Here is a 27,025-nt window from a genome sequence, read left to right as displayed (position 1 = left end):
ATAGTTCTTGTTACGATAGTTGGACCTGAAAAACAAAGAGAACATTTCAACTCATTTGGGTTTCACATAAAGAGTCTATTATACTCGAGTTATTGAACTTTAAATTAATTACCATCTACTTCTTTGGTAAAAGATAAAAAGTATGGTGCCAGATAGATCACCTTTGTTTTTACGAAAGGCAACTAATTTCACCATTTATACCTTTGATCTAAATGGAAAGCATTATTTGCGATAGCCACATAAAGACTTGAGAATTAGTAATTATGGTTGACTCAATGTTGAAGGCATACATTCTAGTCTAATTAATCACTCCATCGTATTAATGTCAATGTGACTCGAGGATGAGTATATAGCATGAAGTGTAAAATTAAACCAGATAAAAATACAAACACTATTATCAATCTAACGGGTGTCAATGTATGTAAGTTACTCTCCATATTTTCATTTCCTCTTCATTCATTATATTGGATATTGTTAAATTTAGTATATTATTTTCATCATTGTTAGATTTGGGGACTTAATTATGCTTCCAACTGAATTAAAAAACATGAATCTGAGTCCAAAAAAAGAAAAACACAAAAGAAGAGAAGAAGAATTGGTGAAGACCCAAGCCGGTGCACCTGGAAAGTTTTTAAATGGGATAAAGACAAGAACAACGAAAATATGGAAGACGATGTTACGGATGATAACAACGTGAATGAGGATGATACAAATGATAATCTCAACCAAGCTATGCATGATAACACAAATGATGAAGACCTCGCTTATGAAGAAAATGGTCCTTTAAATGTTTTTTATCCTAGTAATTGGGAAATCATAGATAAAAAATTGATAGACTTCTTGGTTAAAAAACGTCCGATAAGAAATACTGATTTTGAGTTTCCTTAGGATGTACAGGATAGACGTTTCTTTCCTACTTATTTTAATTATACTGCTATTAATGGTGATAAATATAATCGGGTGTGACTTGTGTATCCAATGTGTAAAAACAAAGTCTCTTGTTTTTGTTGCAAGTTGTTCAATACTCGTGGAAATGGTGGTAAATTAATTTTTATGATTGGAGAAATGTTAAAGAAAGACTTCAAAGGAACAATGGAAAGTGGTTTTGAAGAGGATAATTGGTCGTGTAAAGACTCTTGCTAGGATAGGTTTAGCCTTTCGAGGAAGTAATGAGAAAACCGGTCAAGAGAATTATGGAATTTTTTTTGCGTATAATTAAATGAGTTGTTGAATTTGATGAGGTCTTAAAATTGCACCTTCATCGTATCCAACATGGTAAAATTCATTATCATTATCTTAGTCACAAAATTCAAAATGAATTGATATTAATATTATCTTTAGAGACTAAAATTATGATTAGAAACAATATTCAAAATGCTAGGTACTTCTCAGTTATACTTGATTGAACTCCACGTGTAAGTCACGACGAACAAATGTCACTAGTCATAAGATGTGTGAATGTTGCAACAACTCCAGTAAAAGTTGAAGAATATTTTCTTGGGTTCTTAAAAGTGGAGGATACATCGGTGTATGGTCTTTTTGAAGTTCTTAAGAATGAATCGGTTCATCTTTATCGAAACAATTAATATGTTAGAGGATATAGTGTAAGGATATAGATAGAGGTTCTTGGCTCGCAGATACTGGAGCCTCCAGTCATATGACAAATAATGCTAAGGTAATCACTGCTCCTAAGCCCTATATTGGTTCTCAATCTGTTCTAGTAGGAAGTGGTAATTCAATACCTGTAACTAGTTCAGGAGATGCTCAAATTCAATCTAATTCTCATGATTTTTATCTGAAAAACCTTCTTCTTCTACCTGATTTGAGAAAGAACTTACTATCTGTGTCAAAATTCACTAGAGATAACAATTGCTCAGTAGACTTCTTTCCATGGGGCTATGATGTTAAAGACTTAGCCACTCAAGTAATATTAACAGCAGGGCCTATGATAAATGACACTAATCTCTTTTAGCTAACAGCACCCACCTCTTATTCTTAGACAATCCCTTCTATCTATATCCTTACACATAGATATGACAATGGATCTAATATGAAAGGAAAGCATAAGGGTGTACAAAAAAAATGCAAATTGATAAAATCTTCATGCTAAACCAAAATTATAGGGAGGAAATAAATTTGAAGTAATATGCTAAAATATAACCTAAAATTGAAAATTGGCCAATAATATTTAAAAGGTTAAAAAGTTATACATACCCATTTGAGTTGGGTGATTTTGTCAATGATACAAAGGGAAGGGAAATGTTAGGAATACAATTTTCACTCCGGGGAATACAGATTTTCGGTGTGAAAATAGGATGCTAGGAATGCAACTTTCGCTGCGGGGAACACAGATTCTTGGGGGTGAAAAATGAGAATAAGACTTCATTGATCGCATTTGAGGTCGAGTTGGGTTAGGGGCAAGGAGGGAGCCAGGGAAGGCGACCCTTGGCTGTAGTGACGGTCATATTTATGAGATAAAGGAAAAGATTCAACATGATAAGGGAGAACATGATAAGGGAGATAACCAGGTGGTTGTGTGCATGCTTTAACACTTTACAGGTCATGAGTTCAAATCTCTAGTCCCTCATTTTCAATTTTAATTTCTTTTTGTTAAATAATTCTCTATTGGCCCTTATTTATCGGGAGTGCTACATGTACAAAGTCCATGACAAAATTCTTGACTTAATGACTCATTTTCACTAAAAGACAAAAGTTGATCAAAGTTTTTCAAAGTTTGACTTTGATCGGGACCGTTCACTTAGCAGTTTGTCAAGAATCTTGTCAAAGATTCTTTGTACATTTAGCATTTCCCTATATGTATTTTCCTTCACAGTCCCAATTCGTGTCCCCTACTTCTGAACCTAATTCTTTTCTGATCATTTTTTTGTGCTAAAGTCAAGCTTTACCCCGTTGTATATGTGTCATCCAAGTTACGTTTTAGTTATTTCTTTGTCCCCAAATTACCAATGATCACATACATTATAAATTTTTAAAGTTAGTTCTTCTTTATGTTTGAACTATTAATGAAATTTTACATATTCGGCAAAAAATTGCTTTTCAAATACTTCTAAGTGCATATACGTTAGAATGAAATATTTGCTCTCTAAGTACTTTCAGGCTAGTCCGGGGTAACTTTATATTTTGGCTCCGCCACCACCACCTCCGTCCCCACCACTTTTTTTTTTCTTCTCCCTCCCTTAAGCTCTGACAACCACTACTACTTCCGCCACCAGAACCACCTCCGTCCCTTCCCCTTCTTCGCCTTTTACTCTCTCATCTCCCCCTCTCCTATTCTCTCTCCCCGCTCTCTCCTACTCTCTCACCTCCCTCCATCTCATACTACTATTTCTGTTTCGACAAAGGGAGGGGCCTTCATCTTAAAAAACGATTTACTTTGATACTAAACTTGGTTTGGTTGAAACCAAATCATTAGTTTTTTGGGGTTTAACTGCAAAGCATATCAAATTTTTATACTATATAAAGATAAATAATTAAAGAGGATGAGGGGAGAGAGAAAGCTGAGGTGGAGGTAATGATGAATGCCAGAGGCAGAGGTGGCGCCGATGGGCGGAGGTAGAGATGGTGCTGGAGGAAGGTTTCCACTATTTTAATTACGCGAAGCACCACCTCTGACCACCACGATGGCGCGATCATTTATCTCATCCTTCCACTCTTTCTCGTTCTCTAACTCTCTATCCTCTCCAACGCTCTCTCTATTTGCGCTGAATGAGAGGGCCTCCTTTGTCGGAATGCGACCACTAGTTCGGGAAATCCCCTCCAAACCAAAAACCTAACTAGTTTGGGGGATCTCCCAAAACTAGTTCGCAATGATTACTAGTTTCGGGGGAAAGTCCCCAAACCAATAACCAAACTGGTTTGGGAGGATTTCCCCAAAACTTGTAGTTGATATAGTTTGGGGAAGTCCCTTAAACCAGATCGGCGTTCCGGCAAAGGCACCATCTCCTTCGTCGAAACAGTTAGAGAGACGTTGTATGAGAGAGATAGATGGTGGAGGAGGGAGTGCGTGAGATGGGGGAGGAGAAGGAGGAAGAAGAAAGGAATGAGAGAAATTGTGGTGCTGGTCGGATGTTATGATATATACATGTGCGGTTTCCTTCACCCTAATTTCTCCCTAGAAGAGTGACAAAGGGTTGTAAGGTGGGTGGCCACTCCTAGCTCCCAACGATGACTCTCTAGTCTCCAAGATATGTCAAAGAGCATCTCCAATCTGACCCTCAAATTCTAAAATTATTTTCAAGTCCCACTTAAAATATTTTAGAATTTTTTTTTACAAATCATCTCCAAATTAAAACTCAACTTAAATATCTAAAATAATGTAGTAGTATTTATTATAGAGATCTTCAAGAAACACACTCTAAATTTTAGAGGGTCTCATTAAGATTTCTAAGTGCCAACGGAGCAATCAATTTTTATAATCAAAATATAAACTTTTAAAATTTTCTTCAGTGTCCAATTAAAAATGCTTTTCAAACAGAGTATTAATAAATGACTAACTACGAAAGAGACAATTTGCAAATCCACTTTTCACATTTTGACATTTAAAATTTTTAGAATTTTTTTGAGTGTTGTATTGGAGATCCTCCAACGAGACACCACACTATTGGAGTTTCTATTTGTGGAAACCTCAGAAAGAATGTAACGCCCTAAGTCTAGATTTCTACGTCGACCGCTTTGAAAACCTAAACTTAAAAGCATTTCTCCATATAACAACAAACACAATCTATATACTCATCAAAAGAGACAAATAACATTGGAACATGAAGCTCATAAGCAACAAAAATCACGTAAAAGAAACTTTATTATGTTCTCAAAACAGAAATGAAGTCTCTAAGTTATCGACACGTAGGTCGGGCAAGAACCAATGAAAGAAATAACTGTCTAGGAGATGAAACTCCAAATAACTACCTACTGAAATAAAGAACTGCTGTGAAATTCGTCGAAGGGCTAACTGCGACTCAAACAAGTGGCACTTCCAGATTTCCTTGACCTGGAAAAATAATTGTCTGGGTCAGAACCCAACAAGTAGATTTCTAAATCCTTAGGACCCTAATGGACGGTTTCAAGATCTATCAATTCGACTAGATTTCTTCATAACATATAAAGGTGTCAGTATATACATATGAGTAAGTTTTGTGACAAGAGAGATATGGGCAAGTAACATTCCACAAGCAACACGAGTTATATGGTAAGTTGGTGTCCATCCAACGAAATCAGATCCATCTTCTGAACCCTCCAGTGAGCCAAGTTGTATGAGAGTGCGGTCCACAAGGTTACCCTAGTGTTAGCGCGACCGCATACACTCCATACTTAGGCCATACCTCAGTACGCCTTCCTATGCGAATCCGTTGGTCATCGCATAAATACTCGGTAGAGAGGGTCGAACCAACTACCAAACTCATCAACTTCCCACTAATTCACCACATCACACATACAAATCACTCATCGTACCATACCAAAATAACATTCATATCCAACAATAACATATAATAGATTGATAGAATCGTTACTTTAATTGGAAAATTGATTATTAATCATGCATTATATGACTAAGATATCATCGGATTTTCTTTACATTATTACTGAATTTTACTCATCTAATCAAGCCTGTTCATATATGATTCATGTCAACTAGTGAGAATTAAAGTTTAGTTATGAAAGTCATACACATTAGACAAGCAAACTAAGTAGTTTACTAATGTGTATAGTTGTTGAATTCACTAAATATCATGTCAATATGAGTCCAAATGAGTGTCATATATAACGACTATCATCAAAGTTTGGGTTTAACCATTAAGACTATTTTCTACCATTAATTAGTCTCTAATTATGATCCAAAATTATCATACTTCCTGATTCTGTATAGTATTTGATCAAACATGACCTATCAACATATATCTATCTTATAACACCCTAACTCTAATTTGGTTTGTGTGAAGTTTTGGGTTCATGAATACCATCTAATTCCTTGATTTTTCTATGAAATAAGCTATTAAAGTCACAGGGAAGAAGAAACTTAACTTAATCCAAAGCAAACAATGCTGAGAAACTCCCACACAAAGAACCAACGAAGAAACTCGACACTTTCAATCCCTCTTTCTTCTTGTTCCTCGCTTTCCCTCTCTAGAATTTCCTCCACACACTGTCTTTCTCTAGAACTCACAATTGCACCAGAAATAGAAAGAAAAAAAAGTGAAAGTAGGGTTTAGAAAAGTGGTCATACATGGCTATTTGCTATATACACCCCACTATTTGGTTAGGGGCACTATAACACTTGCCTTTGGATGTACTAGGATCTTAAGCAATTGGGTTTGTTAAATTTCTACTAGCATTATCCAAAAAAAATCTGAACAGAAGGACAATTGTAGAAACTTAAATTGATAAAAATGTTGGATGCACATAAGCTATCCCGTTAGAACTTTACCAGCAGAAACTCAAAATAACAAATAACTTAGATGAAGAAAAATGTATACATGTATATAAGTCCAGTGAGTATCCAAGCAAAAACATATGTTGGGGGTGTAAGTCGGGCGCTCTCATCGACCCTCACCACACAAGGACCTTTTCTTTAATAAATAAAGTTTGAATGGATATTAGCTGCAATGTTTTTTGGGGTAATGAGTAAACTCTACTCATTTGGTTGCTTAATTTTATACATCATTGTGTTCCTTTGGTCGAACTCTTGAGTTTAGTGCCACGATTTTCTAAAATCCGACTAACTGCGAGTGAGATTATTACAGATCAAGGCACCACCCACATCATCACACCCACGACTGATCCACAAATCGGTTGCATGGGTTAATTGACTTGGTCAATTAACCACTTAGGTATGATTTTATGTAATCTTTCTTGTTACTTATCCCATACAAACCTATATATACTTGTATTATTGTATATAAATACTAATCAAATACAGAGAATATTTTATTCTCTCCATCTCTTGGTTACCTTTTCCCTCTTTGCTAACTCTAAACTTCACTTGGTATTAGAGCAACTTTGATTTTTTTTTTACGTTATGACTTTTTTGACTGATCTTTCGGGCACTAATGCCTCTCTCGATTCTCACTCATCTCCATTATTTGATGTTCACCATGCCGATTCACCGACCACGATTTTGACCACATCTCTTTTATCGGGTCATAACTATCCACCATGGTCTCTTGCCATGAAAATGGCTCTTCGAGCTAAGGATAAGTTCGCTTTCGTTGACGGTTTTGTCCCTCGACTAACTGATCCAATTGAACTGCACTTGGGGGATCGTTACCAAGTTGGATACTTAACTTGGTTGATCCTGACATCCTTCAATCCCAATTACATGATGAAAGAGTTGTCGTTATTTGGCACAATCTCCATGAGCATTTTTATTAAATCAATGCTTCGAATGTTTTCTAATTGAATCGAGCTATCTCATTTTTTTGAGCAAGCGGGTTTCAATGTTTCTACTTATTTTACTCGTTTATAACCCATCCAAGATGAACTTCAGTCTCTACCTTATATCGAACCGTATATTTGTGGTCACGGTAAGTCTGTTTTTGATCGATGTAACCAAGATCGTGCGATGGAATTCCTCCAAGGTCTCTATGATCAATTTTTGGCTATTCGTAGCCAAATATTACTCATGGACTCATTTTCGTCTATCATGCGCAATCATAGTTTGGTTAAACAAGAAGAAATTCAAGAAAACTTGATGTTTGACTCCTCGATTGGTCCTTAAGTTGTTGCCTTAGCCGTCACTCGTTTCGACTATAATCACTCTCAGCTTGAGAAATATGATCGATCTGAGAAACCACGACCTAAATGACCTAGGCCGTTTTGTAATCACTGCCTCACCCATGGACATCTTGAGTCCACCCGTTTCAAGCTTCACGGTTACTCGGCCCGTCGCCAAAATGCTCCAATCGCTGCCTTTGTCCAGACTATTCCTACTCGGTGCCTTTAGCCTCTTCATTGACACCAGAACAATATGCCCAGATCTGCAACAATATGGCCTAACAATGCCCAGCGAATACAAACATGTCTGGAGGCACCTCTTTCGGTTCTCCACTGCCCACTATAGTTGATCCCTAGGTGAACTTAACCGATACGTTTTCTTCTCACATCCCTTGGGTCATTGACTCCGGTTCATCGAAGAATATTTGTTCTTCTCTTTCTCATTTTTCACATCCCAATTACTATGCTCGTTTACCTGATGATACGCGAGTTCTCGTTTTGCACATTGGTTCTATATTTTTTTTTGAAATCCTTTTATTTGCATGGGGTTCTTCACATTCCATATTTCTTGAATCCAAATCGGTCACTAAAAACTGTTTTTCCAGTTTTACAATTATGTTAAGACACAATTTAACACAAAATTATCTATTCTCCATTCCGTAAAGGGGGACATTATTTTTCCGCAATTACAAGCCTTTCCTTCCGACAACGACATTATATTTATAAATCATGACCTTCAAAATTGGTTAAAGGATAATGGTATCATACATCAACGGTCTTGTACATACACCTGTCAACAAAATGGGGTGGTTGAATCAAAGCACCGTCACATTTTAGAGGTCGCTCGATATCTTCGCCTTCAAGCAAATCTTTCTCTTTCGTTTTGGGGTAAATGTGTCTTCATCGCCGTCGATATCATCAACACATTGCCTGCACCTTTATAGAATGGAAATCACCCCATGAAAGGTTACTTGGTTCACCTCCTTCCCTTTCACATCTCCGAGTGTTCGGATGCATGCTATGCCCGAAACCCTCACTCCAAAACCAAACTTGACCCACGATCGTTCCCGCGTGTTTTCATCAGTTACCCACATGGCCAAAAGGGTTACAAGATTTTTTGTCTTGCTACGAAGAAAATATTTGTCTCTAGGGACGTTATTTTCCATGAAGATCATCTTCCCATAACCCTCGTCCAATCTCTGACCGGTCCTTCGTTTCGATCAATGACAATGGCACTTTCATTATGCCTCAGTACCTTTAGCATAGTCCAGCTCCTGCTACAGCCGAGTTTTAGCCCATTCCTATAGACACCTCTTCATCTAGGATGTCTGTAGACGCCCCAGTGCTTCTCCACTGGAGATCTCTCGACGCACCTCCATTACAAACACCGATCCTTCCTTATCGGCACCCAATCTGTTGGTGGACAATTCAATCACTGACATCACTTCCTATTCGCCACTCTGCCCTGTTCTGACCTTGTCCCTTCCGGTCGTCGGTCCCAGCGTTCGCATCGACCACCGGCTTGTCTCGATGATTACGTATGTACGGTATTACCACAATCTACATCTTCATCTGATACCAACGTATCTTATCTCTCACCATTACATCTCTTTCGACTCCTTTTCTCACTCTCATCAGGTTTTTCTAACTTCGATCATCTCCAACGTCGAACCCAACTCTTTTACTGAGGCAATCACCTCTCCTCACTAGAGGGATGCCATGACCAAAGAAATTGCCGCCTTGGAATCAAATCGCACTCGGTGTCTCGTCGACCTTCCACTTAGAAAATCCCCCATTGGTTGTAAATGGGTTTATAAAATTAAGCATCACTCTGATGATTCTAGCGAACGTTATAAGGCTCGCTTGGTCTAAAGGCTATATACAAATTGAGGGCTTAGATTACACTGACGCATTTGCTCCCGTTGTCAAAGTAGTTACCGTTCGAATGCTCATTTCTATTGTCGCCATTAAAGGGTGGTCTCTCCACCAACTAGATGTGAATATTGCTTTTCTTCAAGGAGACTTTAATGAGAAAGTACTTAAACCACCACCTGCATTTTGTCTTATAAGGAGAGCCGCGTATGTAAACTTCAGAAATCCCTCTATGGTCTCAAACAGACACCCCGCCAGTAGTTCTCAAAATTCTTGTATGTTTTACTAAATCATAGGTTCATTCCATCCTTTGCTGATTATTCATTTTTCTCATACACAAAGGGTTCTCTTTCCCTTTATGTCCTTGAGTATGTCAATGATATATCATCACTGGCACGGATGATGTTCCCATTTTTAAATTAAAAGATTTTCCTTGATCGTACTTTTTCTCTCAAATATCTCTATCGTCTCCAATATTTCCTCGAGATTTAGGTTTCTCGTCCTTCTGATGGCATTTTTTTATGCCAGTGTCGTTACACTTTAGATATCCTTAAGGATTCTGACCTCACAGCTTCTCGTCCTTCTTCTTTTCGATGGAACATAAATCTCGCCTAAGTTCTGATATGGGAGTCTTCTTCCCGACCTGTCAGTTTTTCGCTAATTGATCGTTTGATTTATCTCACAGTTACTCGTCTCACTATCACTTATGCCATCAACAACTTAAGTCAATTTATGCAATCTCCCTGGTCCAAGCATCTCGATGCCGCCCACCGGGTACTATGATATCTCAAGAGCTCTATTGGAAAAGGAATTTTCTTATCGTCTTCTAGTGCCCTTCATATCTCCGGCTATAGTGACTCTGACTGGGCTGGATGCCCCTCATCAAGACGATCCATGTTTGGTTACATAACCATGTTAGGATCTAGTCTTCTTTTATGGAAGTCCAAGAAATAATCTACAACCGTTAGATCTTTAGCTGAGGCTGAATATAGGGCCTTAGCTTCACTTAACTGCGAACTTTAGTGGCTCATGCGTCTTCTCTACAACCTCAGAATTGACCACTCGGTCCCCATGTGTGTCTACTGCAACAATCATGTCGCTCTACATATTGCTGACAACCCGGTTTTTAACGAACGCATGAAACACATGGAAATGATTGCTACCTTGTTCGTGAAAAAATAAGTCTAAACTTATTGCTCCCTGCTTCACGCCAACTACATAGCAACTTGCTGACATGTTCACAAAGCCCTTAGGTGCAGACACATTTCAGAAGTTCATTGGCAAGTTGGGCATCACTTCTCCATCTACTCGAACTTGAGGGGGAATATTAAGGATCAAGGCTTCGTAATTAACCGCTTAAATATGATTTTATGTAATCTTTCTTGTTGCTTATCCAATTAAAAACTATATATGCTTGTATTATTTTTAATATCAATACTAATCAAATACTGAGAATATTTTACAACTTTATCTCTCTCTCTCTCTCACCCTCACGGTTAACTCTCTATCTCTCGGTTACCTTCTTTCTCTCTGTTAACTCTAAACTTCACAAATATATTGATGTCAGAAATATTTAACTTGCTTTGGGAGATGAATAAGTTGAGTGTGTCGGGAAGTTGAAGTCGCATATTGTTAAAAACTCAAAATTAAAGAAACTTCCTTGGTATATAAGTATGTATAGACTCCTACTTGCGTACATCCACACCACATGCACACCCACATAGTTACATGCGCTTGTGCGCGAGCATATATAATAGCATGTGTGACGAGTTTCTTGAAGTTAACTAGTATCCGAGTAACGATTATTTCCAAATATTTCTGGCACACATCTCCTCTCTCTCCCTCTCCGTTTCTCTATCTTTGTAACATCAGTGCAACTCAATAGACTTCCACTGAAATTTTAGTTTTGACATTGTCGTATATAGGGTTTCGTTTAAAATTTTGTGGGCGACTTCTCGATTCATAATCACACCACTCTATACAAAGTACACACATGAAATCACTATGAAAATATGCTTAACTATATTTTATTGTATTTGTTACAGAGAGTACAAATTATAGTAGCACGTGAATAAACAAAGAGAACCCATTACAAACAAACCCTGCTTACATAAGAGAAAAAAAAAAGACAGTATTTTCAAGCCCTTAGCCATTTCTCGCCGTCAAATTGTTAAAAATACCAAGTTGTTTTTGACAAACTCAATACACCAGTAAGGCGTAAAGTTTCTTTAGTTGCTAGCATTCAACTCATCTAGATTCTTTTGATCTTCTGCAGCAATTGGAGATGGTTTCTTAGTTTTCTTGTACTCTCCAATGAAATAAGAGATGAAACCCCAAAGACATAATGCAAGTGACATCCCCTTTTGGCCTGTAAATTTCTCTTTGAAGGCAATAGTAGCTGCTATCTGAGTGAAAGGAAGTAGGCAAGTGGTGAAAATTCCAGAGAAAAGAGATGAAGTACAATATATGATTCCCAAATACCCCATAGCAAAGAGCTGCCACACAATGACAAGTGCTACTATTATCAAATAATACTTCCCTTGCCCTAAGTCAAAATTTCTTCCTTCCCTTGGAATAATCTGTAAAAACAAGTAACAGGAACGTATTAGCTAGGTTTTAGCATCTTATTAATCATGTAGAACTTAAAAAGAATTTGATCATCTTTTTTGAAAAAAAAAATTATCACATTAACATCAAATGCAAAAATTGATGAATAATGATGGAAAGAAGCTCCAACTCTTAAAACCATCATTTTATAATAAATAAAAGTTCGCTTGTTTTATTTTGTCCACAAACTCCATATGATGATCTAATTTTGGTCCTTCTTTTTTGTTAAACGAACTTTGGTCTATTTAAACTAGAAATAAGAGAAGTTTCAATTACGAAATGAAACTAGGATATTACCATAAGATAAATAAGATTAAACTCAACTTCAATTTAGAGAAATCAAACTAAGAAAAGTTAAGATTTCATATTATAAGAAAAAGACAAACAACATCCAAGTGTGATATTTTGTGCCTCCAAGTTCCCATTGTTAGATTTTCTCAAACCTTTCTTGATAGAATATGTTCTTGGAAGATATATCATTAGAATAACACTATAAGTCCAATATTAACACAAAATCTATAAAAAAAAAATCCAAAATTGTATAAATTTTAAGATTTACGAAGCAAATTAGTTTTTGCGTGGTACCATCTTTTTGGAGTCATCCAAAACATACTATTTTTGCATGATACAGTTATCTTACTGCATTAACAAAATATAAATAATCCTATGTTTTTTAGTGTTTAATTTCATGGAGCTTAATTTTTTTTTTTCTTGAAATCATTGAAACCATATTTCATTCTTCATGGAAATTAGTTTCTATTACATAAAAAACAGACTTGTTTGTACAAATATCTACACTTTCATTAAATAATTGTAAATTAGTGATGCATTTGTGTATTTGAATAGGAAAAATCAGAGATTTCAATAGAATAAATTTATTACCTATTTTTTACTTAGTTTAGACCTTCTACCCATTATATTCATTTTTATTTAGAGCTATCACCCATTGACCCATAAGTTTATGACTTCTATAAAACTATCTTAATTAAATGTAATCAATCTTATTTTCATATTTATTATCAACCTCAATTTCTAATCATATAAGGACGTTACACCGTTACAATATGTGAATAGAATATATAACTATGTAAGAAAAGCCCAAGATTTGGGTCCAAATACGAAAAAAAACCACTCAGGAATAATAATGTAAAAAAAACCCAATTTTTGAAACTGTTACAACACTTTTGAAACTGTTACAACACTTATGAAACTGTGACAACATATATAATTATGTTCTTAATTATGTGTGAACAAAAACAAATTTGTTCATACATTTACAAAATTGTTGAGAGCAAATACAAAATTGTTGAGAGCAAACTGTGTTTTGTTTAGAAATTTTCATAAATGTTTTGTAATTTCAAATTTTGAGTTTTTTTTGCATTATTGTTCTGGGTTGAACTTCATTTGATATTTTGACTCGAATTTTGGGCCTCATAATTTTCCTCTCGAATATATATATATATATATATATATATATATATATATATATATATATATATATATATATATATATATATATTACTCTTATATAAACTTGGATTTGAGTTTTAAATGATTATTTCGTCACACCTTTTACCTAACTTATAAAATACATTATTGTTTCAATAATTGAGATGTATATTAAATGTAACTAAGGATTGACAGATAAAATGAAATGAAAATACATGAATTAATAAACCGGGTAGCTCATGTCACTTTTGATTTTAGTTGACTTTTGATTGTTGAACGGTTGACTTTTGGTTAGAGAGAGAAGGATAGAAGAGTTTAGAGTTAGTAGGTAGAAATGAAACAAGGAACAACAAGATGGAAGAGTTTGGACTTACAGTTAATTACTCCTATCTAAATAAGAGTTTGAGATACTTCTGCCTCAATTTAGGAGCATGGCAAACGACATGCTCAATAAAACTTCTACAAATCCTAGTTGTCTAGTCAATTAAGATTATCTTTTTTTTTTTTTTTCTAGTTTTCAAATAGAGACACTCTAAATTTATTTTATTTCTAATAATGATATCTAAAATAACTCTATTTGATTCATATGTCATTTTTAAATTTAATAAGAAATGCGAATCGTAAAACGAACGTCATGAATTTGTACTCAAAAAACTCAAGAAGGTTGTATTGTAATAACAAAAATTTTAAAAATCTTATGTGCACTCTAAATTTTAGAATTTGAGTCTTTGAGTATACCAGTGAAATGATGTAAGCATAGTTTAAAACTTGAAATTAGTAGGAAACACTATTTTGATAGAGATTAGTTGTAGGAAGAGTTGACTTTCCCCTCTTACATTCTAGTAGGTCATGGGTCACCTATAGGTAAAGGACTACTGTGTACTGACATCCTCATTAACAAAAGACAAAAAAAAAAACTTAAGTAGTGTTTGTCTTCTAAATCTAATTCAGACATATCTTAGTTTATGGGTCAAATGCTTATTTTTTGTATGAAATTAAAAAGAATCTCATTTCAGATTATTTTGTGTTTTCTTGTTTATTTTTATCTTAGTTCATATTTATTTTATGTCTAATTCAAATTAACTTGAAATCAGTCCGAGTCTACCGATTAAATGAATAGTTGATTGAAGGAAAAACACAACCTTACTTGATCCTGGAATTCGACAAATTAACTCTATAGACAAATAAATCTTAAAAGTGATCGATTCGACAAATTAACTCTATAGAAAGAAAGAAGAGTTGTACGTAAAATACCTCGAAATCCTTGTTGATGATCATTCCAATAGTGGCAACAATAGTAGCAAACATACTTAAAACAAATTGAAACTGCAACACCACAGTATAAGTAATAGGCCTGATGCTCTTACTATAAGCAAATTCAACCAAAGGCATAGCAAACCCTAATACAGCAGCTCCACCCAAAGTTAAAAAGAACCCAAAGAAGTATTTCCCTTTAGTAACACCAGGTGGTCTATCACTACTAGTATTCAAAGACAAAACCACAGCTCCTAGTGTCATCAAAATCACAGAGTTGAATGAATAAAATGTAAACTTCTGTCTCACTATTATAAAAGCAAACAACGCTGTAAAAGCGAGCTGAGTTGAGAATAGCAACGACGATGTTGAAACGGGTAGATAAGATAGACCTGCTGTGTACATGTAATTATCGAACCCGAATATGATACCAATAAGAGCACTTGAAATAAAAAGTTTAGGTTCCATGACGAAAACCCATGAAGTATCTGAATTTGCTCCACAAGTTTTCTTAATGTAAACATAAGATAGAGGAGCAACTACAAGTGGAAACCCAATAGATTGAAGCCAAGTTGACATCCATTTTCGGTTACCACCATGAGTGTAATATAGTCTCTGTAACATCGGCCCACCGATTATGCCGATAGCCGACGAAATACAGCATAGAATGAGGAGTTTCCATTTGATTACACGTTTTAGTGGAATGGAAATTTCTTTTTCATCTGGTTCATGAACTTCTAGTTCATGATGATCTCCTCTATGGTTGTTTCTTGTTTCTTTTCCTTCAATATTGGAAACCTCTATATCCATGGAAGAAGGCATATTGAATCTCTAAAGTACTACTATATTTTATGATAATAGATACAAAGAGTTATAGAAGAGTTGGATCTTAAATGTCAATAACATGGTGTTATTTATAGTGGTTCTACCTTGCATATCATTTTCTGTCTGTCTCTCTCACTCAAATAAACAATTTAGTCTAAAATTTCTCTGGTCTGTGTGTTGACATTCTACACATAGAAGAATAAGAAAAAGGATATCAAATGCTAAACAGAGGCTGGACTCATAGCTGTAACTCTTCTAACCCGACCTTCACTAAATTGTGGCTAAATGTAACAATAGGGTTAGGGTTGACTATGACTCTCCTAGTTGGTTAACCAAGGAAACAACTATGCTTCAAACAAAATTACAATACTTATATACAACAAGAGTCTATATCAAGTGACAAAGTTTTTTGCTAGTGGTTTAATTTATTATTTTAAATTAAAATCTATTAAAACCACAAAACTAGAATTTGTTGTATATATAAGGCCGCGGCTTTGGGGAATAAAAAAAATTCTCCGGGGAATAAAGATTTTTCTTAAAACTAGTCAAATAAGATTGACTTTTTATGTTTTTTTTTATTGCTAAGGGGCTTCTAATTTTAGAAGATGCTATAAAAAAGGCTTCTCCATCTCATCACCTCTCTCTGCCACCTAACCTTCTCGCCACCTCATCATCATCTTCTCCGGCGAAGGTCGCCGGCCGGCGACCTTCAAACATTAAAAAAAAAAAATATTTATCTTTTTCCTCTCTCCTCTTTCTCTCTCTAATTTTTTTTTTTTCCTCACAATCACTCTTCTCTCTCTAGATCTGGTGAACAAAATCTAGATGGTCTGTGAACAGACCTTGTTGAAGGTCTGTTCACAGACCATTAAAGGTCTGCAAACAGACCTTGAACAAGGTCTGCGAACAGACCTTCAACAAGGTCTGTTCACAGACCATCTAGATCTGGTTCACCAGATCTAGAGAGAGAGAGAAGAGTGATTGTGAGAAGAAAAAAAAAATTAGAGAGAGAAAGAGGAGAGAGGAAAAAGATAAATTTTTTTTATTTTGTTTTTATGTTTGAAGGTCGCCGGCCGGAAAATTGGCCGGCCGGAGAAGATGATGATGAGGTGGCGAGAAGGTTAAGTGGCAGAGAGAGGTGATGAGATGGAGGAGAACTTTCAAAAAAATGTATTTTGTATTCCCTATAAAAATTTATTCCCCGGAGAACTTTAAAAAAAATCTGGATTCCCTCGAGAATTTATTCCCCGGAGAATTTTCTTTATTCCCCAAAGCCGCGACCATATATAATTGTTGTAGCCATGCATATATGTTCCACATAAAAGACTCTAAGAGAAGATTTGTATTCCATGCCTCCTGGCACTTAGTTTCCAAATTACCCTGATGAGCAAAGACAGATTATGAAGATACCTTATACTTTGGCGATAGGATCGGTCATGTATGCCAAAATTCGTACCTGCCCTGACGTTTCATATACTTTGAGAATGTGTAGGTGTCACCAGTAAAATCCAGGTGAAGTCCAGTGGACTGCAACTAAGAACATCTTCAATACTTGAGGAGGACTAAGGACTACTTTGTTGGTACACGAAAGGGACGAAAAATTGATTGTAAACGGTCATGTTGATGTAAGCTTCAATAAAGAAAGAGATAATTTCCGATCTCAATCAGGTTATGCCTTTAGTCTGAATAGAGGGGCAGTGACCTGGAAAAATTCAAAGCACAGTATCATCGCAGACTCTACAACTGAAGCAGAATACCCAACAACTTCTAAAGTAGCCAATGAAGGAGTTGGCTCAAGAAGTTAATCACCAAACTCGGTGTATTACCTGCTGATGTCAAAATTTGTCTTTCTGGAGTCAGTAAGAATGTTGAGACTCCTATCTTGAATTCCGCTATGCTCGTCAGGAACCGGAGGGCGAAACATGCAAGGAACTCGGAAACCTCTCTGACACTCAAGACAATTAGATTGCCCCTGCAGTTAAAATAATTAGGTACTGAGTGAACTCGAGTTTATGGAGGTGTGACTTACTCGTTTCGTGTCTGTTATTGAGACGATTTGATTACCTTTTATAGGCTTCTTTGACCGGCTGTACAAAAGACGGTGTTAATGAGGTGGTTGAGATCCACCGTGTTGGATTGAAACTACAATTTCGTAGTCTGAAGATATAAGGAGTCCTCTTTGAGATCATTGTATATCTTTGATAGATCACGTTTCCGATCTTGGCGACTCGACCTCCCTGTTGACTGGATGCGAGTTGACCCACGAGCTCTTGTTCTACTCTTGGCTCATTGAACTCAGTCAACTGATGACCAGTGGACGATAATGACTTATGAAGGCTAGTATGTGAGCTTGACCAGTACCGCAGTTTCATGGGCTACGACGCTACGTGAATAACGAGTATTCAATTAAATTACATGGATGTATGTTAGCAAATATACATTAGATAACCTAACATGAGATAAGATTCGAACATCACATGAACTGTCATAGAAAATTTGGGAAAATTCCATAAAACATTAGTACCACACCTATCTCATGTAAGGAACGTCACACTTTGGATCTGTCAAATGTCACGCCTAAAAGGAGGCTATAAAGTCAAATAGTAAATAAGGCATAAGTATATGAAGATAAATGGGAGTACAAAACTGGATTAGGTACTTCTATTTGAAATAATATTGGTGTCTTCAAGTCACTTGAAGAGTAATAACTGAAAATGAATTGTCATGCTCCGTTGGTTTGATAGTTGACAATCAAGGAAAATATGAAAGGAAGAGGATGGCATATCATCTTGCCTGATTTTTCGGGTCAAGACATTATGTGACAAGGGAATCGAGCATCACCCTTGTTTATGATAAGTGGAAGATTGAAAAGGATGTCTTTTGCTTAAGATGGAAATGCAACCAAATGGTCAGAAGGACTTAATGGTAAAGATCATCAAGTTCAGTCGGGGATCGCAGTGTGTAGCTAGAAATCGATTATGATTGTGTAGATATATTGTATGACTTGAGGCTAAGGACGGTTGAATCCCAAAATGGGTTACACACTTTGAAGGACGGACGCGATCGAGTGTCTCAACATTATGAACAAATAAAGGGAGAAAAATAAGAGAGAAGTTCACGGGTTTGGGTGGAGAGCGCCCATGGGACTAGGACTTTGATTCGACCTAAGTCTGGATGGACATGGCCTAGGGGATGGCCTAGCCAAGGCCAAGGGACGAGGCCACTCGCTCAACCAACTTAAATAAGTCGGTTGGGCCAAGTCCAATCGACCTAAGGAAGGTGGTTGTCCGACTCCTTGTGGAAGTCAGCCTACCGATTTCCCACCTAAGGAAAGTCTTGGACCATTCTCTCGTTGTCCCTAAACTTTTTTTTCTATTTCTCTCAACTCTATTGAGATTCAGATTTCTCTCTTTCTTCCTGTTATTTTCTTAGTCCTTCAGATATAAAGGAGTTTTTTTCTTCATCCTTAGAGCTTGTCTAAGATATTTAGGCCACTGTAGGGTTCAGGAAATATATTTATATCCCACATATTGTTGTAAAGTTGAGATTATTGCTACCAAATGAGGAATGTGACTCGCTTGAATTTCTTGTTAACTAATCGGTGGTGATCATGGGCTAAGTTCGTGTGTCTCAAATAGATGAACTCAATTAGAGCTCTCAGATCTGTATTGGAGCTACTGGACCTCTAATTTAAGAAGTGTGAGAGCTTTTTCTCTAAGTAACATATCAAGGGAAACATTCAAGGTATATGTTTCTACAACCTCTAAATTAATTCATATTACATTTCGTAAATTATTGACATAAAACTGATTTTGTTCCTTATAGTCAAGTTTGTAAATTTAGGTCCATACGTCAGATTCGTTTTGCACCTAGTTTCGACCTTGGTCAAATTTTTAGTAGGAATACATAGACATGAAGCGCCTTAAGATGGGACTGGGCCAGGAGTCCTAGTTTGAGATTATATCAGACAGGAAGTTCAAGACTCCAACTCAAACAAGGAGTCCGTACCATCGCAGACAGAAATACGAGATCCCATTGGAATCCCCAAACAGCGAGAGTCCTATAGGAAGGGACTCTTGTCCAGAAGTCTTGACTAGGTGAAGTCATGTGCCATTAGACCCTTTGGCCCGACCAACCTTGTCACGACCTTTACCCTTTGTCTGGTCATGTGATTCTTCTCTAGGCCTTGTCTAATACCATGCCTGGTGTCCCTCTTACCTATTACTTTACTTGAATTAAATTCTTTAACTGCAAAACCACCCAATGAATTGAGCGTCGGAGAAGTTTCTGAGTTTTTTTTGCCTGAGTGATAACCTAAAGTCAATTCAGATATCATAAATTCTGGCGTTCTAATTAGTAATTGTATGTACGGATTAAGTAACATAACGAGTTAAGGAAGAAGTCACAATCGCCAAATCTAATCGTGCTTGTAGAGGGTTGGGACTCGCCTCTGCGAGGTAGTGTAGTCATGGTAAGTGGGCAGGAGCTCAAAGTGTGATAAAGAGGCGTTAATAGCGATCAGATATTCTCAATAGCACTCTGTCGAAGGTGAGGATGAGAGCGAAAAACACCAGATATGCGAGGGTAGAACGTGATTACGTTATCGCCTTGGAGGAGAATTGAACTTACAATGTGTTTTGAGAGAGATGTATGTTACTCTAAAGTCAATGAATTGTGTGATCCCCTTCTTATTGGAGTCGTTCTTATTATATAAAGATAAGGAAAACTTAATGCCGCAAAGCTGACTACAGAGGTGTTCAATGTAACGTTCGTGCGATTATCGTTGTTCTTTAAAGATCTCAAACAGACTGTTGAGGACTATTTTGAAAGAGCACAATAAGACCGTTAGTGGATACGTGACCGACATCGAGGGAAGTCACTACCGATAGTTCTTAACAACAATTACAAAGTGTCCGAGCTTTGGGAGCTAGCATTGCTCGGACATGTCCGGAAGTAAGCTTGCAGTGCGAAGCCTGTGGATCAAAAGTGCTTGCCCTTTGATATGCATTAGTCGCGGGATGATCTTTTGGTGGTTAGATTTCGATTGGCTAGATCTTTTACCTCTAGGATGCATGTTACAGTTAGTTGGGAATCTTCGAGGAAGACTTATATCGCCAGATCAACAATAAAATCAAAATTCATAGGACAAGACAAAGCTAGGGAAGAAGCTAAGGATCCGTTTGTTACGCGGGAATGTCTGAGTAAGAAAAGCCAATTTTTTCTAATGGCTAAGAAATCAACTTTCTTACCCATTAGAATTTCAAATTGGAGTGTTTGCTAAGAAATCAACTTTCTCCTTAATAAATGTTGCCATCATCTCATCTTATCAGCCCATAGGCCCAAATCTAGAAAGAGAGACCAAATCGATAAATCGATAGAGAGAGATTGCAAGAAATGCTAAGGAGAAATCTCCTTGTTGGTGGTTATGATCCTTATAGATGATAATGCTAAGGAGAAATCTCCAATTAAGAAAATGTCAGATCTATCGGACTTTGGTGGCGCCACCCAAGAAAAGATTTCACCGCTGGAGAGTTTTCAAGCACATTCCCCGTGGAATCATAAGCATCTCATTCACAGAAGCATACCTTCACTGAAGCATACCTTGAAGCATACCTTCAAACACTTTTGAGCATTCCTTCATTGGCTTTTACATATTGATTTCTAGAGAGAGACTGATTGTGATTGTATGGAGATGTTGAATCAAATTAAGAACCAATAAAACCCTTCTATTCATTTTGATGGAGATGGTGAATCATACTTTCTCTTCTTAGTAATTCAATTGTATAGGAAAGTTCACATAAGTTCCTTACTTATTAATACAAGTTTCCTAGCATTAAACTTGGTAAAATCTAGCATATAATTGAAGGGGTAAGACTTCCCGATTAATTCAAGATCTTGAACTCCTAACCAGTTAGATTACGTTGAACTAAATCAGGTCCAATTGAGTTAAAAACCAAGATCATCATAGAGAGATAGAGATGTGAGGCTGCCAGCATTTCATTCTTGAGAACGATTCACTTAAATTCAGGATGATTGAAGAAGTTATTGGATGATTGAAGAAGGAGAGAGACAGAGAGACGCACGAAAGAATGGGAGGATCCTTAAAAAAAGAAAGAACGGGAGGAGAGAGATCGTGTTTTGTGATGGGTGAGAAATCAATTTCTCATGTTTTGGTGAGAAAATTTTCCAACCTTTTTGCCAACTTTTTTTTCTAACGAGAAATCGACTTTCTTACTTTTTAGCTCTACCAAACAGTTGAAATTAAACTTTCTCGAGAAAACGATTTTCTCAGCCACGATTTCTCACGTATCAAACTACCCTAAGTGATTTATAATTTCGCTGATATTCTCATGGTGGACCATTCTAACGTACTCCCTCAAATGTGAAGTTCTCTAAGCCTAACATTGCAAAGCCGACCCTACCACCTGTTGGAATCGGAGCCGATTTTGGCTCGACCCGACTCGTCAAACTCAGAAACGGAATGCATCATTACGTTCGTCTCGTCGAGCTCTTTAATTTAGAGTCAAGAACCAGTCAAATCTGATTCCGGATGAATGAAAAATTCAAGTTTAAAGTTTGGACGAAGATGAGTTGAAATAGCTAAAGCGTCAAGTTGGATAAGTTACTTTAGGGACCGTTTGAGCAAAGCACGCACATCCTAATCTGGATGGATGGCGTTTAATGCGCGGGATTTTGCCAGATCCAACGGTCACGCACGTGAGGCTGTCGGGATTGCTTCTGGCATAGCGCAGAAGCGTTGCATCCTCGCGGATCCAACGGTCTACGTTAACCCCGCGTTGGGACACCCTCGGGATCTCTCTATATCTTCATCTAACGACATCTGTTTAGCTATGTTGGGCATGGTTCGGGACAGAACCAATGAAATCCAACGGTGGGCGTTTCTTCCTTGTTTTTTAGCCAGATCGAACGCACCAAAACCTTGCCGAAAATCCCAGTTATTTAACCAACTCCTTGTCAAAAGTTGTGTCCCAAAAACTAAGGGATTTGTCCCCAAACATCAAGAGATGTGTCCCAAAATCAAGTGCCTACTCGATTCCTATATAAACCACCTAAACCCACTTCATTCACACATCAAATTCATTCTCTTCTTCTCTTCTCTTCTAACAATTAGTGTTCTGTGTGTCGGAATACTTATTGGGAAGTAATTCTAGTATATCTAGAAAAAGGAAGAAAGAAGTTTCGAGTGAATTTTTAAGGCGTCCGCATAAGTCCAAGAGCTCATAATATTTACGAAGGTTCGTCCGCTTTCAGAATATAGAATTACCATCTTAAATTTCTGAAAGGAAAGTCGTTGTATCCCAAAGGCATACACCCTAACGTTTGGTACTGTTACGGGGGTGTAAAATGTCTTAAGGGAAGAGACCTTATTCTCGCCTCGACTTCATTACTCTCGTCTATCTCGGTTAATCTGAGAGAAGGAATATTGATAAATCATTATTCTCTAATAGTCTATCTCTATATAAGTTAGAGAAAGGAAACTCTGTCTAAATCAAGTCAAGACAGAGAGAAATCGACTTATCGATTGATAACCAGAGGAACAACACCACCTTCGATAGTCAAAGCCATTTATAATTTTGGAGCCTTTAACAAAAGTTCCTCTAACTGTTTTATAACAAATTATAAAGAAAAATGACTTCAATGTGACTTGAACCTTGGTCAATTGGATCGCAACTAAGTTTACGAATAAATCTACTAACCATTCTTTCATGTTTTTTCTTTTTTGATGAGAGAACCATTCTTTCATGTTAGCTACTCCAAAGAAGCAATAAAATGTGTCAAAAATCTCAGTTTTGGGGGCCTTTAAAATTGGGGGTTTCCCTTCTTTCATCTTAGCTATTCCAAAGAAGCAATAAAATATGCCAAAAAACTCATCCCAGGGGCTTTTAAAATTGGAGGTTGGGCTAGGGCCGGCCTTGCTAACACGTGTCTTTTATTTTGTGTCGTGGACACATTTCAATTGGGCCAAACGCTTCTGGTTTTTGTTGTGGTACCATGTTATATTTGAAGCGTCGTCCAACTCAAAACTAAAACGACTTCCTCTACGTGAAGTTCTCGGCCAAATGCAAGTGTGGGATCTTAAGATATAGACTTTTGAAATAGGTGATTATCTTTTTTATTTGTGAAAAAATCTCATGGAAGTCATTGACATGGCGCCAAAAAGAAAACTAATACCAGCTGCTAAACATGAAAGCAACTGCATCATGACCACAACATCCCAATTGCACAAAAGATCAGAATACTTTAGCAAATATTCCAAACGTAAAAGTTTAGGATTTTTCAAATTTGGATAACAAAAATTATCTATTATTAATTCTGAGTTGATGACTTTGTTCAGCTAATTATGTCATGAATTTTGGAGGTCAGTTTCTATATTATTATACTGCAAATGTATTGGCCAATAATGGGAACAATACATTCAAACACGTTATTTGCCAAAATTTATACTTTAATTCATATGATAAATTTAACGGGTTTGGTCACTCGATAAGACTGTTATCATTTAAAGTATAATAAATTGACATAGGAACAAATAAATAAGACGTACTATAACTATATATAATTTTTTTTTCGTACGGAAATTAAACATTTGAATGAAAAGCTAGAGCTCCAGCCCACATGGGCTAAGATATGCACTCTTGCCTTTCTAGTCAATGCTTCTTATCAAGGTCAATTCTCCAAGAGTGTAACCCATTGTAGGGTTCAATCGCAATTAGTCGCAGATCAACCATTTGAGATACAGATCTTAGTTAGTTTCTAGCAAAACACACTATCTTTAAAATCTTAATAATCTCATCATGTTTTCCTTCTGACTATTTGATAGCATTGTCATCTTGAACAATTGGCATCTCTTTCAGGTATATCACTAGAGAGGTGAGCCAGTCAGGCTATATCCGAAGTTTTTTGCATGTACACGCTTCCCTGAGGTCTTTTAGTATAGATGAGGTCAAGGGCAGAGCTATGTGGAGGCAGCCCCTGGCTGCAGCCAGGGGCCGAATTCATTAAACTAGTACGGGCCAATGCAATTTTGTTATAAATGTCAGTCCTAGCCAGGGTGGGTTCGCCTACCTCCCAACATTACTGACCACCGGTTCGAATCCCTGCTCCCTCACATTTTAGTTCTTTTTTATTTTTTGAATTAATTTCGTATTAGCCCCTTCTGTTATGTATTTTTCACTTTTGTTCTCAGTTTATGACCCCTATTTCTGAACCACATTCTATTTTGTCCTCTCCCCCCCCCCCCCCCCCTCCCTTTCTTTTTGCGAAGTCAAGTTTTACCCATTTCTTTAGGTTCCATCCTATGTTCTAATAATTTCTTTATCCCCAAATTATCAGTAATCACATATATATATATATATGAGAATAATAGTCGAAGAAAATCTTGTATTTAACAAATTTTTTGCTTTTGAAATACTACTTATTAGTGCATGTACATCGGAAGTGAAAAGTTTGCTCTCTTAGTAATTTTAGGCTAGTCTGGGTTAACATAAAATCCTAGCTCCACCCTTGGATGAGGTACGTGAACATGCGTCGTTTGTAGGAAGCGATGTGGTCGTATGGATCTGAGGTACCATCGTGCATCTTCATGTTGGGGGCTAATAATTTCTGAGCAGAGTTCGAACTCCTAGGATCCGAGTGATCAAACGTTTATGATGCGTGGATGCGTAGCATCCTCTGGTATTCGGGTTGTTTGTTTCACAATAGCAACCACTGTAAATTTCGTCACTTTTTCTTGTAACATCTGTTCTATGTCTTCATTTTGGCACTGCCTTCCTCCAGAGTTATCACTGATTCAGGCCCCACATTGGGCTTGGGCGCCAAACTACAGATGACAGAAAGTGTCTATCGTCAAAAGGCTGATGTTCAACAGGTTAATGGATCTGGTCAACAATCAAGCACGTCTCATCGGATCTTGTATTTGCAGGCAACGATGACATCATCGACAAGACCAATTGACAAGGAATAGAGATCGTGAAGCCCTTGGACATTAGGGTGGTGTTGGATAAGGGGGCGTCGGCGGTCTAGTTAGCGATTGTATATAAGGATTAAGCAAAACAACTGGAGTTAGGAAAGTAATCACTGTCGTAAAATCAAATCCAACTCGTGGAGGGGTCGGGACTCGCCTCTACGAGGTGCTTCACTCACGTTAAATGAGTGGGAGCTCAAGGTCTCTAGGAGAGAGCCATTAGTGGTGACAAAATCAACTTAATAGCTCTCTGTCAAAGGTGAGGATGAGAGTAATCCAGATGTGCGATTGAAGAACGCGGCTACCCAATTGCCATAAAGGAGATAACGAGGTTTTAATGGCGCAAAGCCGATCACAGAGGTGCTCAATATAACGGCCGTGCGAGTATCGTGGGTCTTTAAACATAATACGCCAAGTTCAGATACTAGAATTTGCCTGCCCACGTAAGTTTGCGATCTAGTACGTGATCTATTGGATGTACCCCGTTTTTTCGAAAAACCTTACGTTTTTTTCCAAGAAATTTTTCAGAAACGATTTATTTTCTCCGGAAACTTCCGGTAACCAACAAACAAAGGAATCTTCAATCCTACGAAATCTCATTTTTGGCAGGAATTCTACTTAGGAATCTTACAAACAAACGCACCATATGTGCGTTAGAATTTATTTGACATTCTCATGTTGGACTACTCTTACACACCCTCTCACACAGTCAGGCACATGTGAAGTTTTTTTGAGCTGAACACTTGTCTTTTTTGGTCATGTGAACACATGTTTTTGTTGGGCAATTCAAGTCTCGATCTTGATGGGGTAAATTTGTAATTGTTTAACTCAAAACTAAAATGACTTGTCAACAACCCTTGGTTAGAGTGGTAAGAGGTATAATCTTCCACCCTAGAGGTCCAGGGTTCGAGACACGCTAAACAATTCAAAAAAAAACTAAAATGACTTTCTCATCGCGAAGTTCACGACCAAGTGCAAGGTCCCGGACATCAGGATATAGACGTTTGAGAATTGATATAGGTGATTAACTTTTTAATTAGTGAATCCTTAACAAAAAAAAAAACTTTTTAATTAGTGAAAAAAAGTAAAATCTCATGCAAGACACTGACATGGCTCCAAAAAGAAAACTAATATCAGTTACCAAACATTAGGGCAATTGCATCATGACCACAGCATCCCAATTGCACAAAAGATCTGAACACAAAGGAAAATAATAGGGCCGTGAAAGATTAGGTTTCTGCAGATTTGGATAACATAACTATATAATAATTTGTAATGAGTTGATGACTTTGTCCAGCTATTTAT

The 27,025-nt window shown here is 37.0% G+C and overlaps 1 protein-coding gene across 1 annotated transcript; it reads right to left on the bottom strand.

Moving 5' to 3' along the window:
- Nucleotides 1-11,599: 11,599 nt before the first annotated feature.
- LOC147530909 (purine permease 3-like) lies at nt 11,600-16,076 on the bottom strand. Its single transcript, XM_086649273.1, has 2 exons — nt 14,911-16,076; nt 11,600-12,179 (listed from the first exon to the last, which is right to left on the bottom strand). Exons 1-2 carry the CDS (start codon nt 15,730-15,732, stop codon nt 11,829-11,831), a joined length of 1,173 nt encoding a protein of 390 aa, XP_086505399.1. The 5' UTR covers nt 15,733-16,076; the 3' UTR covers nt 11,600-11,828.
- Nucleotides 16,077-27,025: the final 10,949 nt, after the last annotated feature.

The sequence above is a fragment of the Eschscholzia californica genome, unplaced genomic scaffold (assembly GCF_041429995.1).
Source record: "Eschscholzia californica isolate CP2 unplaced genomic scaffold, dmEscCali1.0.p SCAF_6, whole genome shotgun sequence".
Classification (NCBI taxonomy): domain Eukaryota; kingdom Viridiplantae; phylum Streptophyta; class Magnoliopsida; order Ranunculales; family Papaveraceae; genus Eschscholzia; species Eschscholzia californica.
This window is presented reverse-complemented; position numbering and strand designations above follow the sequence as displayed.

Excerpts from the sequence above, each read along its gene's own strand:
- LOC147530909 (XM_086649273.1), bottom strand. The coding sequence starts at position 15,732 with ATGCCTTCTTCCATGGATATAGAGGTTTCCAATATTGAAGGAAAAGAA. Across the intron at positions 12,180-14,910 it reads TCATCAACAAGGATTTCGAG|ATTATTCCAAGGGAAGGAAG; the intron begins GTATTTTACGTA and ends TTGTTTTTACAG.